The sequence below is a fragment of the Platichthys flesus genome, chromosome 3 (assembly GCF_949316205.1).
Source record: "Platichthys flesus chromosome 3, fPlaFle2.1, whole genome shotgun sequence".
Classification (NCBI taxonomy): Eukaryota; Metazoa; Chordata; class Actinopteri; order Pleuronectiformes; family Pleuronectidae; genus Platichthys; species Platichthys flesus.
The window spans coordinates 14,096,790-14,115,689 of record NC_084947.1 but is presented as its reverse complement, the minus strand read 5'-3'; the positions used below and the strand labels follow the sequence as shown (position 1 = coordinate 14,115,689).

The 18,900-nt window shown below is 41.7% G+C and overlaps 2 protein-coding genes across 2 annotated transcripts; one reads left to right on the top strand and one right to left on the bottom strand.

Moving 5' to 3' along the window:
- The first annotated feature begins 2,944 nt into the window (after positions 1-2,944).
- poc5 (POC5 centriolar protein homolog (Chlamydomonas)) lies at positions 2,945-13,354 on the top strand. Its single transcript, XM_062384640.1, has 13 exons — positions 2,945-3,071; positions 5,055-5,138; positions 5,609-5,762; positions 6,444-6,551; positions 6,681-6,880; positions 7,914-8,090; positions 8,341-8,445; positions 9,029-9,208; positions 9,663-9,846; positions 11,853-11,989; positions 12,191-12,292; positions 12,431-12,601; positions 12,692-13,354. Exons 2-13 carry the CDS (start codon positions 5,055-5,057, stop codon positions 12,824-12,826), a joined length of 1,737 nt encoding a protein of 578 aa, XP_062240624.1. The 5' UTR covers positions 2,945-3,071; the 3' UTR covers positions 12,827-13,354.
- ankdd1b (ankyrin repeat and death domain containing 1B) lies at positions 13,297-18,546 on the bottom strand. The gene is made up of 15 exons (XM_062384644.1): positions 18,165-18,546; positions 17,165-17,265; positions 16,941-17,039; positions 16,733-16,831; positions 16,190-16,294; positions 15,976-16,077; positions 15,716-15,814; positions 15,319-15,417; positions 15,138-15,236; positions 14,904-15,002; positions 14,700-14,798; positions 14,373-14,468; positions 13,867-14,068; positions 13,537-13,668; positions 13,297-13,433 (listed from the first exon to the last, which is right to left on the bottom strand). Exons 1-15 carry the CDS (start codon positions 18,337-18,339, stop codon positions 13,378-13,380), a joined length of 1,662 nt encoding a protein of 553 aa, XP_062240628.1. The 5' UTR covers positions 18,340-18,546; the 3' UTR covers positions 13,297-13,377.
- Positions 18,547-18,900: the final 354 nt, after the last annotated feature.

Here is an 18,900-nt window from a genome sequence, read left to right as displayed (position 1 = left end):
TGAACAGGCTATGTGAGAAGAAGAAAGTGAGCGGAATCCCATTTCGACCCACAAGCCCAGGTGCATTTCCTCTGCTGAAAGGAGGGTGAATTTACAAGAGGGGATCTGAAGAAAGGTTTGAGGCGGCAACGCAGGCTTTAATCAAACCACTATCAACAATGGCTTATTACCTTTGTCTGGCACAAAGGGAAAACACACAGAATAGGTACAGAATGGCCTTCTTCCCGTATCATCTATATCTTAAACTCTGGTCTGAGCTATTTCCTTTATTTTATTCACAGTTCATCCCATGTGGATTAAAAGATTGTAGTAATAACCAATACACGTTCGTCTGATCTTAACTTCTTTGTGTTAATTAAAGATCAAACAGAATATTCTGTCGATATCTGAGACATTTGATGTAACTAAATGTGACTGAGGCAAATTTGATGCAATTTGATATAATCCAACAAGGGGTAATTCAACCGTATAGTCTTTCTAGACTATAGAATACAGATGCTGCACATGTCACATGAAGACTCTTTCTCCAAAACTGTTGAAAAACAGTTACTGGACAATCAAAAACGTCATAATCTGTAGGAGCAGCTGTGTCATTGTTTTACCGTTTGTCTGTTTGTCTGCGTGTATGTGCTTTTGTCTGTTTATTTGTTTATGTGCTTCTGCCTGTGCTCATATGACTTTGTGCTATTGTCAAGTCCTATGTGTTTATTTACTTTGCTTGTTATACTGCTTGTGTGTTCTTGTCTGTAACAATGTGCTTGTATGTGCTTTTGAATGTTGTTTTATATGCCATCAACCTGCCAGGGACTGCTAATTCAAATGAGCCTGTTTAGTTATATCTGGCATATTTAAATGATGGACCAAAGTGCTCATGTTTATCAAAGTGCCTGTTTGTCCTTTTAATTAAACTGTGATCGCACTCATTAGAGTGTTTTCCTCTGCCAAGGCCCTGTAGTCCCCATATGAGACCACAATTCACTGGATCAGGACTTTTATTTGGATCTTCACCAAACTCCATTCACTCATAAATATCAGTCAGTATCAGTCCCTAAATATACTGGCTACCACAGAGCAAACACTGCAGTTGTCTAATTCTAGTCAGTCCTTGTTATAATAACTTTAACAAATGCAGAGAGGCATGAGGAAATTTGTATTTCAACATCAATTGCATGTTGAAAAAAAGCAGCATACCTTACAAGCCAGGAAGGGATGACAGAAATCACCGTAAAAGAGAAACTGGGATGAACACGTCAGACCGAAACCTTTCAAAACATGTGAATCATCTGCTCTGAAATGGAAATAAAAAATCTGTGGGAGCCACAGCTTCCTGTCATTCAACGGGAAACCTCCTCTCCCCACAGAGCAGCGAGGATTATCCTCTGTGCCTCACGATTCTGGTTCAAATTCATAGCTGGCTTCAGCTGTCAAGACATGTAATAGTAAAATGTGTGTGCGCACTGAGGGGTGTCTGCGCCAGGACTTGCTGGCACTAATTTTTCATCCTGTTCATTTCTTAAATATATAAATTTTTTCTACATAAAATGTGTCAGATTGAAAGTATGATTCAAGGGCAGACAACACTTTGTAAACACGTTTTTTGGGGGACACTACTGCACTGTCACCACTGTCACAATGATGCATCCTCTCCTCCTCCTTTTCAAAGTCAGCACACAGGTCTCCCTCATGACAATGCTGACAGGACACCTTCAGGCAATGATGTACTCACTGCCAGGTGGCGAGGAGGCCGCGGTCCAACAGGACTGGTCACAGCTCGGCTGAGAGGAACCATATGTCTCTTCTCTGAAATCTGCCCATGTCTGGGGACTGCCAAGCCATCAGGCCAATCTCCCATATGTGTCTTAATACTGGTAAGCAGCGGGTCTGCTTATTTAAGTTTGCCTTTAGAGCAGGGGTTCCCAAAGTGTTTTATTGTAAAAATGTATACATAAATATGAGTTGTGTATCCGAGCGTGTTGTTGTCGTATTATATCAGGCCTCGGCCGAAAGAGGACACAAGAGAGGGTCATTAACTCGGGACATCACACCCGTTTATTATCCGTTTCATTCCACAACAACTCCTCTCACAGAACCCCCTTCCATTTAAACCCCACTTTCAAAATAAGAAATTAGAATAAAACCATGCAATAAAAACATTTCCATCAGTTTTTGCCTTTTTCTCTGTTGATCCATGATTTTTTTATGACACGGATTAGCGAAACGAGCGAGAGTTGCAAGGCCAAAAGAAAGTCCTTACTAAACAGCCTGAAAAATAATAATAATAACCAGGATTGCTCAACCCCTGAAAGTACCAAATATAAAATACAATTTCTAGGACCGAAAAGCAGCACTGAGCAGCTCCGAGCACATGCCTTTTGAAGTGTTGCATGCGTTTTGCCTTTTGCCTGAAAAAATAAATAATGACTCAAGAAATATTGACACATAGAGCTGTTCAGGCTTGGATTCTGATCATGAGACGTTTGGTGGTGAATCCACAGATATATCAATGAATTGAACAATCAATCCATCCATCCGTCTCTCTCTCTCTCTCTCTCTTTCTCTCTCTCTCTCTCTCTCTATCTATCTATCTATCTATCTCTCTCTCTCTATCTATCTATCTATCTATCTATCTCCCTCTCTCTCTCTATCAATCTATCTATCTATCTATCTATCTATCTATCTATCTGTCTATCTATCGCTCTCTATCTCTCTATCTATCTATCTCTCCCTCTCTATCAATCAATCTATCTATCTATCTATCTATCTATCTATCTATCTATCTATCTATCGATCAGAAATCACAGCAGACTGAGATCGTACTTCCTGGACACTGTTTGGAGCAGCTGGTGAGCTGAGCGTTGTTCCGCTTACCGTTGCCATGAAAACATATCAGCCAATCAGAGACGACCTGGCAGGAAGCTCCAGAGACAGTAGCCAATCGGAGAGTCTGTTGTTGTGTAGTCGAGTGGTTTGAAACGGCAAAGCAAGCTCTGTTTTAAACTGACGAATAACTTGTTGGAGAAGGAGCAGTGAGGCAGCCTGTGGGAACAAGAAGCAGTATTTACATCTGCCAGGTAAACATGTCCGGGAACAGCTTGGTTCTAAGTTAGCGGATCGTTGTCAACAGCGAGAACTAGTCGCTGCACAGACTTAGTCCGATTAGGTTACTGATAAGGAAGCGGGTTGTGTTCAGTGCAGATTTAAGGTCATGACCTGGGATTCGAACCCGAAACAGGAAAGTGGAGCAAACTAACAGTCTCATGTTTCATCTATCTGTTTTATTGGCTGTTTGAATCTTATGTGCGGTTTTTAATATGTCTCAATTTATATCTCACAGATTAAAGAGCCGATAAGTTGTCTGTTAAATGTGCGACCCTAAAGTTACCTCCCGATTCCGCAGTTACATCAATGTAAAGATAGTCCACGTTACTGAGCCACAGACTGTCCGTGTTCTGCATCTGTAACTGCTGTGTAGAAACTGCACCTGAAGCATCGGTTGTGTTTTCACTGTCACAAGTGAACTTCCGGCTTGGTTCAAATGTTTGTATACTGAATATCATGTTACTGAACATTATATGCGATCACGTGTTTATGTTTTTTTGAACATTATTGGAACCATTTTCAGCTTTCTTTCATCAAGTTTATATTTTAGTTCCACATGTGATGGGAATTTGACCTGTTGAGACATCTGAAATAAAGAGATTCAGGAGTAATAGTCTTTTAAGAGGATCTTATTCCTTGCAAGGAAGGTCAGACAGTCGCACAGTGTGCGATGAGCTGTCTGCAGAGGGAATGACAAAGAAAACAATTACTAACTGAATATTTTACCTTCACAACCTTAGGATACGAACAGTTTACAAATCAGATCAAATAGGAGCACTTAAATTGATTAAACAAAAGATGTGCTCAAACATAAAGTTAAACTGGGACTCAAATATTTGACTTCATTACAAAGTATTATATAGAATTAGTCACAAAAAGGTTAACAGTCCTGCAAATCGTTTAGAACAGTTAAAGCAACAGAAACACTATTATTAGAATTATAAGAATTCACTGTCTGATTACTAGAAATCACACTTGTAACAGAAATCATGGAAAACCATAGGGATTTTTCTCAGGTAGAAACAAACAATGATTACCTCACCAGCAGGGGTGAAATATCTCCACCATCGTTTACATTATCTGAAGGTTTCTCTTTGCTCATATGGAACTCGAAGGTGCTTGCTCTTAGTCCAGTCTTTGTTCATCAGCTTCTGTCTAGTCTTAATATGTGAGAGGGATTTGCCCTCTGCTGTGATCAGATGACCCAGAAAATTAACTTTTGTCGAACATATTGCAATTTAGATTTTTCCTGTGAAACATAAGAGTGCTTACTTGTGAGTAATGGCATGGAATGATAACTCCTGCTTTTCATAATGATTCAAAAACTGGAGAAATGCTTACAATGGCTTCAGTTTTCAATGGATATTGCTGTTGGCAGGGCCTGAAATCAGATACTCCATGCTTTTGATATGCATGCAGTTGGGGGGAATATACTGTAGTATGGATGCATTCTTAGTGACATTTTGACTTTCTTTTTTAGCAAAGAGTCTTTCCATTTTTGTTTTTCACCTTTAGCAAGTGAGATGTTTGCCTTGGAGTCTGAGGCTTGAAACTTTTCAGACTGTTTTTCTTATAAGCTAATTAAAGACACAGACACATGCTGAAGGCCTCCTGGCCACTGGTTGAAGGCTTATTCGAAGTCTTGGTGGTGGGAGACAGACCTAGTCAGATTTGTGGCTCTAATGTCATCTGAACATTTTCACAATCAGAAATAGTATGCATAAGCAGAGATAATATATAGTGTGGTATAATGGTCACATTTTCCATTACACACATGTATGTTCTTTATACAGTAAATTATGTAGAAATATATAACTAAGTTTCGTCTGTCTGCTGTTTACCTTTTAATGAAAATGATAATGTGTTACTAACATAGAGGGCTAGACACTGGGACCTGACGTTAGCTCACGCTGTTGTTGGTGTTTCATTGACCTGTCATGTATGTGCATGTGTAGATGTCATCAGACGAGGAGGAACCAACCAGTCCTGTTCTGCCCAAGGACTCGGATCATGGCAGCTCCGTGTCCTCTGAGCTTCAGGTGATAAAATGAACAAACCATACTTTTACAGTTTCTGTGCTTTTATACACATTGAAGTCAACTCGGGCCAGTCATACCAGTTTCAAAGATATGCCCAGTTTCAACCAACAATGAAGTCCACTTACAAAGGAAATACACATGAATTATCTTATTAAATCAGCCTGTTGCATGGTAAAGTATTTTAACTGTGGTTAGTGAATTAAAGAAGAAGTCAAAAGTTGTGACATCAGGTGATGTTTCAATAGGGACAGTAACTTTAACTTTAATTGTAGTTTTCACCCTCTTATACACTCTTTGTCAAAATTGATGACGATGACTGAAATGTCATCAACCTCAATTGGCTTGATTGCAACATATAATACTATGAAACTATGAAAATAAAAGCAGGCTTCTAAAAATAACTGCCTCTGTAATAGTTATCATAAAACACTTGGTCTCACTGGATTTTTTTTCTGTTTCTGGATCAACAGGATGAGTATGAGGAGCTCCTCCGCTCCGCTGTGGTCACTCCTAGGTTTGAGACGCTCACCACTGCTCACTTGCAGCGGCTGAGTGTCTCTCATCTGTCTGCAGAGAGTCGGAAGTCCCAGAGAAAAGATGACACCAAATCCCAGCTCCCAGCAGGTATCATAGGTTCCTCTTGTGTGCAGGTCACACTCGTACACACATTTCACTAAGCCCCTCTGACAGAAACAGAACTTGAGCCCCCATCGGATGATCATCCATCAAATAGGACTTGGCATCACAACATGAAAAAGAAATTGTATTTATCAGCCCCGTTTTTTTTTTATTTAGCTTGTGAACCAGTCTAGTCAAGATGTACATGATATCAGTCCGTCAGATTGTACCCCCCCCCAATCTCTGTTCCCTACGATGCCTGCATTTTAAACAGCCCAGCACGCTCCCCCGCTAGCTCCCGCTCCAGCTGTAGCTCTTATTGGAGGTTTAGTGCTTTAACTGTCATGGAGTAATGCACAGGGATGGAGAAAGCAGACGGGCTGATTGGTAATGATCTCCTGGCGCCCTGCCCGTACTGCTCTTTAGAGTGCAGGCTCTCTCTCTCTTCTCCCTGCAGTATTTAATTAAGATATTGACATTAATGCATTCCTGGATGAGGACCGCGCTCACCTTAATCAGCATTCTTTCCATTACCTCTTTATTTCTGAAAGGGTCCTTTGTTTTCCAATCTTTTACTTTTGCCTTTTTCTATTCACTTATCCCGTGTCAAAGTGTCCTTTTGGTCTTTTTACCTTTGCGACCTTCTTGCTGACTCCCCTCCCTCGGCTCTCTTTTGTCTTCCCTCAGAAACTTCCACGGAAGCTAAAGACGGGAGGCACTCTAGCAGAAGCGTGAGATCAACACAGGCCTCACCCTTGATTGTTGAGCCCTCCACACACTCCAGGGAACTTCATGGTAAAAATTAATCAAAACTATAAAGAAGCAAAATACTTGTATGTGCTATTTAACCATATATCAATTTCTTTTAAATATAAAATAACCTCAGAAATATCTAGACCATCACCTTTTCTCTTTGCCTCTCAGCTGAGGAGATGGGGGGTCACTCGTCTGGCAGGGTGTCACTGCTCTCAGACGCTGCCTCTGACAGGCTGCAGGCGGCGACTAAGAGGTCCAGGCCAAACAGCCCGGACCCCCTCGCATCGGCTGTGACAGAGATGTTTGTCTCGGAGGAGAACATCAGCAAGATGGAGAACATTCTGGACACGTGGAGTAACAATCTGAAGGTTGATCTGCTCTCTCGTCAATTTACTGGCTCTTACTTGCTGTCTGCTTAAGAGCGGACCATAAATAATACTGTGCGGCTATATTTAGGTGCTCTGACGTAGCTGAGTAATAACTTCTTGAACGTGGTGTGCATAAAGGAGCAGGGATGGGTATTGAGATGCAGCAGTTGGCAGCTAAACAAGTCAGAGCTGACATGTTTGTTCTTGATGAATGAAGCCATGACATCACATTTTTGATTTACTTTGAAAACTGGTATTTTAATCATAATCAAGAGTTTCGCATAAGTGGTCAAATCTATGGTGCAGTTTTGACAGATTAATGAAGCCTAAATAGAGCAATCTCAAAAGCAAATAATTAAATGATGCTGTATCTGACATATATATTTAGTGTTTCAGACATACATTTACAAAACAAAGTAGCGAATGATGGAAAAAGTTTCATATAATAAATTTGCAATTGTAATTACTTCCCATAGAATACAACTAACTGCAGGAAATGCTGTGGAACAGGTACATTGACAGTTGCAGTGAGGAAGAGGTCAAAGCTTATAAAGGGAATGTACATGTGTCTGAGTCTCTCTAAATTGAATGACAGCTCTACTCTTCGTGGAAGCAGTGACCTTTTAATTGGGTTTCCCAGTGGAGTGACTTGTGGAGCATGTGGGCGTCCTTCCTGCCCTTTTCTCCTGATCTTGTACAGCCCATTCATGAAGGGCAGATGACAACCAGCGATCTGTCAAGCAGAGCTAATAAAAGAGTAGAGCCGGCCTTGGGAAAAGTCAATAGAGAACAAATGACTGTAGTAGAGGGTGTTGAGATTTTTGGGTTTATGAACCATGTTTACATTTGTGGGTGTTGGGCACGTTTTAGTCTGTAAATACCTTTTTGGATCGTGTGGAGTTTGCACAAACCCTACTGCTCATCTGTTCGTCTTATTATGACACAACTTCACATGTGTGGTTTTTTTGTCCATGATTGCTAAAGCGGTGAAATGACCACACCAAGTCTGTCCCACTGTCCATTACCCAATTAGTCAAATGTGCTGAGGGAGCTGCGGAGGTGGAAGCATGTGTTCGTGGAGCAACACAAGCTGGAGATGAAGCAGGAGAAGGAGAGGTGTGCCGCTCAGACAGCTGGCCTGAAGGCAGAGCTGAACAGCCTGAAGGAGCTGCTCCACACCTATGAGACATCAAACCAGAGAAAAGATGAGGTGACTGCACGTGGTTTCACTTCCTCCAGTACATGATGTGGTTTGTTGGATTAATGACCAGACTGAGGTTTGATTTACAGTCGTTTTCATTGTTGTGAAGTTTTAGTGTAGGGCTTAAGTAGGCTTAATACATGACTTAGCCTCATACATTTATCCTTTGCTAACTTTTTGTCTTTAATGCTTATGAACATTTAACAAAATAATGATAACAGAATAATTTTGTACTGACTTGTTGTGTGTCCTCCCTCAGGTGATTGTGAGCCTGAGCCAGGTGTTGGACAGACAGAAAGAGAAGATGGAAAAGATGAGGGCTTTCACACATTGGAGACTTCGACACACCGAGGCCAAAGAAGAGGTACATAGTTCAAATCGATATTTACAGTGGGGGTGGGGGTGGTTGTGGGTTTTTGTGTCGATTTCATTGCCGACATGTTTGCCCACTCTCAGTGTTTGATGTTCTTATAAGTTTCAAACTCTCACATCTTGAACAACACACACTTGTCTTCGTTCTTTTCATAGTTTACTCATTACCAGAGTCTATGTCTCTAATTTGTATTAATTAACTATTTATTTATGTATATTCTTTGCGTAAAGGAATGCAGTAGTATTCTTAAAATTTCGAGATTACTGTCAGTACAGTGTAATTGTTTGTGACACAAATATCTTCTCTTACAAAATGTACCCACCCGGAATTTTGTCAGTGCACTGATGAACTAGCGTGTTTAAAATATGTCTGTGAAAGTTTTTTCTCCTGCATTTACAGAATGTGTGTTTCTTTCTTTAAAATGGAAAACTAAGTGGGGGACTCATATTTTTGTCTCAGCTGCGATAAAACGACCAACGCAGGGAAAAGGCACTGCACCTGCACAGAGAATGAATTATGGGTGTAATTATTCTCTGGTGAATATTTTCCTGGTCTCGTGGTTTCTTCCTGCCAGGCCTATGCTGCTCAGGTAGCACAGCAGCACTACGACCAGCAGCTGAAGAAGAAGGTGTGGTTGGGCTGGCACGCTCTGATCCAGAAACACTGGAAGGTCAAGGTGGAGCAGGCTTGTCGCGCAAGGGCTGAGGAGGTCTGCGCGCAACTGTCTGCTGAGTATGAGGCCAAGCTGGCAGAGGTAAACAAGGACCTGCGTACAGAACAGCAGGTGTTTGGCGATGCTGCACTGCCGAATTCATACTTGACTCAACCTCACAGATGTGTTTTACTGCATGAATCACAGCATCTGTTGTCAGTCAGTGACTCAGAGAGGAGAATCAGAGCTGAGTCACCTGCAGTGAAACCCACTACAGCTACTGGTTTTGCTTTGTCTCATACATAGATTTATATTTAAAGGTTAATTCAGTTACATGTTATAAAAACATAGAGTTTCAGCTTTTCAGTAAATAAAAGCAACGCTAAAGTAAATGAAATGGTTGCAGTGAAATCACCACAAAGAAAATGGAAGTAAAGGTTCATTGAAGTGTTATTGATGGTGTTAAAGGTGAATATCAAGGGTGGGATACAAATGCTCAAAATGAAAGTGCCATATAAACCGATGTGGTTCTGTTCTCTGCTTCCTGTCTCCGCAGCACTGCGAGGCGATAGAGAGGGCTCAGGCCGAGATTCAGAGACTACGACTGGAGCGAGAGCGCTATGAGGAGTCCATGAAGAAAGCCTTCATGAGGGGCGTGTGTGCTCTCAACATGGAGGCTCTCAGCATGTTCAACACTACAGAGGGACCGCCTGAGCAACCTCCAGCTCACGATCAGCACGGTCTGTAACAGACCTTTACACAAACCTATTTCTAGTGAACATCAATCTGTCCTCATCAGAAGAGCAGCAACTAAACAAAACGAGTTGTAACATATTGTTCCCCTTCTCTCAGTGCTGTATTGATTTAACGCAGCTGTCATGAAGGAAACGAACAGACAAACAAGACTAAAACCGTTTCTCCATTAAAGCTCAGCCTTTGTCCCATTGAAAGTTTTGTAGATTGATGAATTAGATGAGTGGACATGGGCCTTTCACCTTTTCTTTGTGTCATTTACTAACTTACTTAATGGTGTGATGAGACTGAGAGGTAATTTTTACAGGTTATAACCTGGATGTGGAACTGAGTGTCACTGGATAAGTTCCTAAGTTCCAATGTAACATTTTTTAAACATTATTTTGTAAAATGTCAATGCTGTGAACACTTGGTTAATGAGCCTGGGACATGTCGTCGCCAGGCACTAAACTTGACCTCGCCTCCGGCGATTGGACAAGCGTGTTTGTTGATCCATGATTTGAGAAGAAATAATTAGACACTTGTACATGAAGTTCTGGAAATTGAACGTTTATTGTAAAACAATGAAATACTTACAGAGAGTCTCTGGGGTTCTGCCGGACACATCACCAGGTTCACTGGATCATGTCGAGAAGAAGCTCACCCACATCCTAAGTCCACAGTATATATAATCAGACACAGGGTGCAGCACAGAGGCGGGTCTTTTTCTTTGAGGGAATTCAGTTATGTATACTGTTTCCTCAAAGTGCAGTTTTTTGCAAGCACATCACTTTCAACTGACCAGGTGTCCCACTACTGTGGCCTTGGCCAACAGAGAGCTACATCGGAGAGACACAGATTAGACACCGAGGAGGATTTCATATCTTTTTCTCACCACGTTTCATGAAACACCTCTTTGTATTAATTCTGGCACGTCCTCTCTCTTTTCTGAGAACCTGTGCTTGTTGTGCAAACCCTGTGTCTGAGTCAAAAAGATAGACATCATTCCAAGAAAAGAAACAGTTGTAGCATAAGCATTATTGATTTTATAGATTATACAGCTAATATTTATTCACAGGATATAGGTAAAATATAGTCACAAGATACAGAGAAACATAGATATCTCAACAGACAATACAGGATATTTGACAATAGGATATATTCAGGATAAATGACAAATATCAGTTCCCTAAACTGGTTGAAATGAAAACATAACGTCCTTGGCTGAGGGAAGAAGCAGACGATCACACTTCTTTATTCGGGAGTATCCCAAATATGAGGTGCAACACTGTTATGGTTCACAGAGCATTTAAGTGTCAGTACTATAGTGTCATCAGTCTAGTACTTGACCTAAATGCTCGCTCTGCACCATTTTCGCCACTATGTCCAACTGAAAGCAACCAGGATAGATTAATGGTTTCATGGTGGTTTTGCACTCATTCGCTTTTTCCACCAAAAGTCAGGATTCCTCAGATCAGGTAAAAATTCTTCTCCGGTGTTCAAACAAAAAATGTTGAGCTGCACAAGAAATTCTGTGCAGAGTTCTTGACTTTTAGATTTCATGGCACACAGATCACTGTGCGTTTCTGTTCATCCATTTGCTTTCAGCTGTAATGAGTCTTGCAACCTGAGATGTATTTGACTATGTTACTGTCAAACAGGGCTGTTAACTCAATATTCATTTCTATTGCTTTGAACAAGTCTTAATTTATGTTTAATTTCTCTCATTACTTGCACATCTTTGCCAACCAGACAAACTCAAAATGAATTGGCATGATGTGACTTTAAGTCTATTTCTTAAGTACAGATAGTTGAGAGGGGTTTTGGATTGATAATGGTCACCCAACTTTTTAATTTGCCAAAGCAGGAGTGTGTAGTTGGCACTTTGCTCAGTTATACAGTCAGTTATTAACATATCTTCAAACGTCAAAGAGACATTGAAGTAATAACAAACTTGTATCAAGGATATGTTCTGTCAGAGTGTGACAATTTATAAACCTTTCTTTTTGTACAGATCCTCAGCCTCCTCAGGATGAGCCTGGCTCTGCTGCACTGGCTCAACGTAAAGCGTATCCCAGCTCTTCCACGCGGTTCAGCCCCGTTCACTTTGACCGCCCGGACCCTCCCTCCCATTGTGGCGCAGAGGATATGGTGAGACCCTGACATACCAATTCTGGTGATACACTCAACTTACAAAGATGTAGGTAGATACCACTAAAACAGAAACTCTTATGTTGTATTGTTTGCTTCTTTCCTTAGTAAATCTCTTTTTATTTACTGTTCTATGATGATCTGTTACTTGCACTTAATCTCACTCCTCTTCCTGTTTTCACTGATGATCTCCCTTTTCAGTTGGGTTCTGGTGTCCCTGTGGCCAGATCAGAAGTTCCCCATCCCACTACAGTGGTGCACAGCTTCCTACCACTCGGGGGCGCTGCAAGTTCCAACAAACAGGTTAGCATTAGATTGTAGTCAGGCTACTGTCCACGATGAGTAACTGCTACGTAATTATGTCATCAAAAAACTGCCATCACTAGGTTGACAAGCACCACACATTAAATTCCATTTTGATGTGACTGTTGATTGTTTCAGGTCGGTGGTCGGGTTGTGACAGCCAGTCAACAGAAACCCACGAAAACCATAACTGCTCGAGTCACAGGGAGAGCTGACATGAGCAAGACTGCACGCAGCAACCTGCAGGTGTCGGGTGTGGCTCCGCCCATGAGCTCTGTGATAGTTGAACGTCATCATCCTGTGACGCAGGTATGAAACAGTCTGCACTGCCGCGAATAGCTGTCCACGTTGTTTTATAGTGCGTTTACCTTTTCTCTTGTTTCTCTTTCATTCTCTCAGCTCACAATCGGTCAGGCCACGGCTGCAAAGTTTCCTCACTCCACCCAACATGGCCATGGCTCCACCGGAGGCCGAGGCCCCTCCAGACCACAAACCAGCACGTGCCATGTTCACTCCATCAAAGTAGTTGACTGACCACACCAGCATATTTGTCAGAAAGTGATGCTCAGCTTGATTAGAACTAAGATTAAACACACCCAATGCAACTACGTTAGAAATCGTTATCCTGGCATTGGCCTCAGGTCCATTTTATATTGAAGTGTTGAATTTGCTCTTTGTCTCTACATTTGAATTGAACATTTGTTTTTCACTTTCCCTTCATGAATGTGAAATGCCATGGATGCAAATGCAAATGGACACAGGTGTTAAGAACTGCACATGTGGATTCATAACATTATTCAGTTATGAATAATGAACAGTGGCAGAGTTAAGTATTACAACATTTATTTCAGTGAATGTTTTTAATATAAATTATGCACAGGTGAGGTTGTCATGTGTAAAACCACATCATTTTAAATATTTGTGCTGATGATGATAGTGATGATTTTGACTGAGACCACAGGTTGTTGACTAAACCCAAGCCATTTGTCCATTATTTGATGCAGAATCTTTTTTTTTTATATACAAATAAATTATTTCGGGAGTAGATGAAATTGATGTAAACATGGAGTAAATGTTGTTCATCCTCATGATATGCTGCAGCTCTTATGGCCGATACTTTCTGCTTCCATCCGAATCTTATCTGCAAGACAAATCGACATTTCTGTTATGAACCCTCCACGGTAACAGAGCTAAATGTTCATATATTCTTAAGAATATTTGTTTTAAAATAAAGCTGATTTTACCTGCAGCTTTCCTGCTCCCTGTCAAGATGAGGCTGTGGTAGAGTTCCTTTGCTGGGTTCGTCTGAGCCAACTGCTCACCGTGGAGCCAGATCAGCAGCATCCTGTTCCCATGCTCATGGTAGCTCTGCTGACCTGAGGACAACAGCACAACACTCTACAGTCAAGAAAAAAAAATCAGCCTCTGAAATCAACATTTATCAGAATATAAAATAGAAAAATAAAATAGTCTGTTTGAAAAAATGTAAGGCATCTGAATTTCTAACAGAATATTTCAGTGAGTTGCCTGAAGCAGAGTGATAAATCCTGAATGGTCATTGTGAGTCATGACACCTGTCCACTGCTCCTCGATGGCCCACACTTGCTCCTTAGTGAAGTTCCAGTGTTCTGCCAGTTTCTTCCAGTCTCCCGGCTTCAGGAGCTCGTACGCCAGGCGCCAGGCCATGGAACGGAGCTGCCTGGTATCATTGTGGTGGTCATGTTTAAACGTTAGCGGATACTCGCTATGAACGCTCTCATTAAGCCCAGGGTTGCTCTGAAAGGGCAATTAAATCATGTCAGCAGATTGATAAAGGCCACCAGCCTCGGAGAGCGCAAGGGGCCCGGGGAGAGCGATTATTGGAAAGACAGTCATGCAGGTGATTCGGAAAATGAATGCCACACAGGAATCAGGAATATCGTTAATTACATTTTTGGCTGACAAATTAGATGTTAGAAGAGCTAATTCAGAAATGTGACGTTAATAAATGAATCATTTGTATTGATCAGAATGATTGATTTTTACAGCTACAAGAACGGATAATAGCACAAATGAAAATAGTAATTTCGTTATCTCTCACCAACTTCCAGGTGTAGTATCTTTCTGCTTTGATGATCATGTCCACAATAATCACCTCATTCGCTCTGGCTGCCACACCCAGAGCGGTTTTACCCTGCTACTCCACACCCAACACATACAGCAAAATACACAAACTTGAATAAGCACAATAATGAATGAGATTCTTTATTTTTGTCTATGCAGCAAGCTGATGTTATGCCTCAAACTAGTCATTTTGTGTTTTTTTATCCAACCTTAGATCTTCTGATTGTGAGGATTTGATCAAGATAAAACAATGTGTGTAAAAAGGGCACATATTTACATAGCAAATTTTGGTTTAAATTCTTACCCTGTCCTTGATGGTCAGATCCAGCCCAGCTTTAAGAAGCATGTCCACAACTTCTAACCTGGCCAGCTCTGCAGCAAGATGCATAACAGTCTGGGACCTCTAAGAGTACAGACACGAAACAGCACAACACATTACCCATGCTCTTAAATGTTGGTTTACGTCGGCTGACACCTTTTTTTAAGTGTGTGAGTGCAGTGATCAAACCTTATTGGTGACATTAACGTTGCAGCCAGCTTGCAGGAGTGAATGGATGACGGGGATGTGACTGTTGGTCACTGCCAGGTGGAGAGGAACCTCTAGGTTCTGAGGGCAAAAAGATCCTGTTACATGAGTCCAGAAGGGAATGCATCAATAATAAATAATGATTATAATAAAATTACACTGATAAGCATCTGGACAGTGGATTAGTGTACTGCCACCTAGGTTGTGTTTGCTCACCTGATTCTGAAAGTCAGTTTGGGCTTGGTATTCTAACAGGACTTGGACAAGCGATCTGTCGCCTCTCTCTGAGACTGGATGGAGAGCGCTGCAGTTGACCTACAGGAGAAGGGAGCAGTGTCATTAAAAGCATCAGGCCACTAGAGAGGGATCAGAGCATCAGAATAGTACTTTACTGTACCGTTGTGGCGATGTTGGGGTCACAGCCGGCCTCCAGCAGGGCCAGCACACATTCTTCATGAGCGTTGTCTGCAGCCTGGTACAGAGCTGTCTCACCATCCTGTGTCACAGAGGATCCATCAGTTAAAAGTACCGGTGGTGCTGGATGACCCTTTTTATATGGTCATGACTGTGATTGTCAGCAGAATCTGTCCAGCAGAACATCCAGCATCCCCAGTCAGAGCTGGAGTTTAATCCACAGCACTGTTTACTTTATTCTAGGATAATAACCAGCACATGTTTGATACATCTTAACTGATCCCAAAGCGGAGCCACCATGCAGCACTGGATCGGCCCCGGAGCACACACTCGTCACAAAGCAAACCGTGATAGAGAGCATGTTAACACTGATTGTCTACCATGTTGACTTCATCCCGGGTATCAAAGCTCAGCAGCAGCAGATGTGTGGCGTCCAAGTGGCCGTTCCTGGCAGCTAAGTGCAGGGGCGTGTCGCCTCTCTGGCAGAAGGGAGGGAGGGAAACCGCTCGTATCAAAGAGTGTTTGACTTTCAGCTCTCCAGCAGGTGTGTCACAGAAGCATGCACTCAGGCGGAAGGGTGTTTAAACAGGAGCAACACACACACACACACACACACGCACACACACACACACACACACACCTTGTTGGGCTTCATGGAGGCCATTTCATATGGATTCATCAGCATCTGTAACATGTCAACACATCCGTGCTCTGCCGCCAACGCAAACGCCTGGTGCCCTGTCTGAAATATAAGAGTCAGGGTACAATCGAAGCATTTAGTGGGTGTTCCTTGGTCGTCCTATAAGTGACTCTTATGTTGCTTTTATAAAAAAAAATAGGGCTTAGGTTGATACCAGGTCATCTTTGTCCAGTTCTTTCATCTGTAGATCATCTACAATATATTCAACTATTTCAGTGTGGTTGTTGATGGCAGCACAGTGCATAATGTTCAGTCCTTCCTAAGGCAGAAGAAAATTATATTATTCAATTTTAATCAAACACTAAGTGTCGTACAAAATTTAACTTGAATTGAGCCAGGAAACAAAAGGATATTTTGATAATAACAAACTTTTTTAAAGTCCAATAATTAAAAACCAGACAAGCCAGATGACCAAAAGGACATTGGTTACATATTAGATAAAAGAGTTAAAAAATGAACTAAACAAATAAGAGCAGTAAAATGTTATGCAAATCAAACATACCTGAGAGCTCAGTGACCAGAAAGGCACATACATAGGCTCAATAATTAAATAATGCATTTCAAGGTTGGGCCGCAGAGGTGAGTAATAAAATGTCAGAGTTCATTTGAAAGCTAAAGGTACAGGGTGATATGCTCATGCGTCTTGCTCAACAGAAAAGTACTTGTGTGTCTGCCTCAAGGTTTGTGCTTCTTTTACCTCGTTCTCGACCTTCTGCTCAGCTCCGGCCTGCACTAATAATTTCAAGATCTCCAAACTGCCAAACCAGGCAGCTAGATGAATGGGTGCCACGCCGTGCTGTCACACACAGAACACAAAGTGGAGAGTTGCTCTTACTTAACAATGTGAAGTGTGATGCTATCGTCACGTTCAACTCTTCACACGCAGACATCTCAGTTCCTCTCACCTTGTCCTTCTGATCCACCTTGACCCTGCGCTGCAGAAGAAGCTGAACGGCCTCCTTGTTCTTGCCAGCCACTGCGTAGTGAAGGGCAGTCCTGTTGTGCTGAGGAAAACCACTCAGTAAAGTAAATCATTTGTTGAACCACTTTCAACCCTTGAAATGTTAAGTGGTATTATACAGTGTGGAGCAATGAGGTGCAGAGGGGAGTTTGTTTTTATTGGACCCACCACATTCTTTGCGTTGGCATTCAGACCTCTCCCAAGGTTCTTCATGGTCTGCACGTCATTCCTCTTTGCTGCTTTCATAAACTCCCTCTCTGAATCAAGCACTGCACAACACAACATAGTAAATATATTCTATACGATTTATTTGATGGGGTTTTTCCCCTCTTTATTTTTTTTTTATGTTTTGCCTGAACAGAATTGTGTGGTCATATTTTTACAATTTATAAATGTATAAATAATTTATCCGATATTAAATAGTGGTTAGATATTACTGGACATTAAATATACGTCATAAAATGAGACTCTCAATACAACCAATGGAGGTGTAAGAGTGAGTTGGGCACATACTTGCCTATGAGTGTTCCCTGGTTCATCCATTTTGCTGAGCAACAACTGAAATACTGAATTCAGCTCTACTATCAGATCCACTACTCTCTCTCCTTAGTGACAGAACACTGATACCTAATGCGCCCAGCAGCATTTTAGTATCTTAAAAGATGGTCTTATCCCAACTGCAAAACTCACAATGAGAAGCTCAATGAAATGATTAAGATTTCAGCATTTGAACACATGTTGTGTCAAATTAATGATGGTAGAAATGTAACTGAGACACGGTAACACTTGATGCTTGATGTCAATATAAAATGTACACATGTCAATTAATGTCTATACATCCTTATTGTCCATAGTTTTATTTGATCTCACTATAAGTTTATGGCGGATTGTCCTCTATTGTGTAAATGATGTGTAGTGTTTGTGTTATGGTGTGCTTTCTTGTTGTCTGTTTACTAATGTGACATAAGTGCGAATGCAAATCCTCCAGCCTTGCTGTCTACTATTGTGTTGGTTTTTGGTTTTAGTTATTCCAAGTCGCAGCTCATTTGAAGGGCTGGGCCCCGACGTAACTTTTATATTGATTGAATATCTTGTCAGGACCTCAACAGGTAAAATGCTGTAAGTTAAATGACGGAGTGAGAATGTCCATCGCCCTTTATGTACTCACACATCTCTTTGTTGTCAAAGCTCCTGTCCATGTCTTTGTCCGTGTTTTTGTTCAGTATGAAGTCAGAGAAGGCCCTCACATCCTCCTCTCTCATCCACGTCCTGGGGTCCAGGTTCTCCTTGGTCGGGCAATGCTTCTTGATAACCGCCCTCAAAGCCGAAGCCTTCCCCTCCATTTGGAAGCGCTTTAAATGTCCTTTAAGCGTGTACCCAGGGCAGACTTAGTCTAATGCGACAAACCGTCTGTAACTCCTTTGGCAGCAAAACACCCGAGGAGAAAAGAAGCACCAAATAAAGAGGAGCACGTGTTGTGCTCAGGTTGGTGGCATCTTCAAATAGTCGTCAGCAAACGTTGAAATGCGAGGTCCAGCTTCTTTCTAAACACTGGAGGGCCGATCCCTGTTTGCTTCACCAGCTCCCACCCTTCAGAGGCTGGCTCCTGAGTGTATTTAACATGAATCGTCCCCTGTGCTCCGTGACTAGTGATCAGGAACATGATAATATTATTAGTATAAGACAACCCAGTGCAATGTTTACCAAAGGTCAACACAAGGCTCTAAAAGTAGTTGAACTTGCTTGTCCAAGGATGTTTGACGAGTTACACTCAGTCTTTTTTAGCAGGCTCACATTCACACAACCTGTTGCTTTTGGCAACTGGGAAGCTTCACCTGCAGCAGGTATTTATCTGAGAGACCAGCAGCCCTGCAGTCAAACATGTCTGAAAACAACCTTAATCC

Bases quoted from the DNA above. Each gene is read 5' to 3' on its own strand.
- ankdd1b (XM_062384644.1), bottom strand. From the start codon at position 18,339: ATGGAGGGGAAGGCTTCGGCTTTGAGGGCGGTTATCAAGAAGCATTGC. The intron at 15,418-15,715 runs GTAGACAATCAG...TCTGTGACACAG, and splicing joins CCCGGGATGAAGTCAACATG to GATGGTGAGACAGCTCTGTA. The intron at 15,003-15,137 runs GTGAGCAAACAC...TTTTGCCCTCAG, and splicing joins AAACTGACTTTCAGAATCAG to AACCTAGAGGTTCCTCTCCA.
- poc5 (XM_062384640.1), top strand. From the start codon at position 5,055: ATGTCATCAGACGAGGAGGAACCAACCAGTCCTGTTCTGCCCAAGGAC. The intron at 5,763-6,443 runs GTATCATAGGTT...GTCTTCCCTCAG, and splicing joins CAAATCCCAGCTCCCAGCAG to AAACTTCCACGGAAGCTAAA. The intron at 9,847-11,852 runs GTCTGTAACAGA...CTTTTTGTACAG, and splicing joins TCCAGCTCACGATCAGCACG to ATCCTCAGCCTCCTCAGGAT.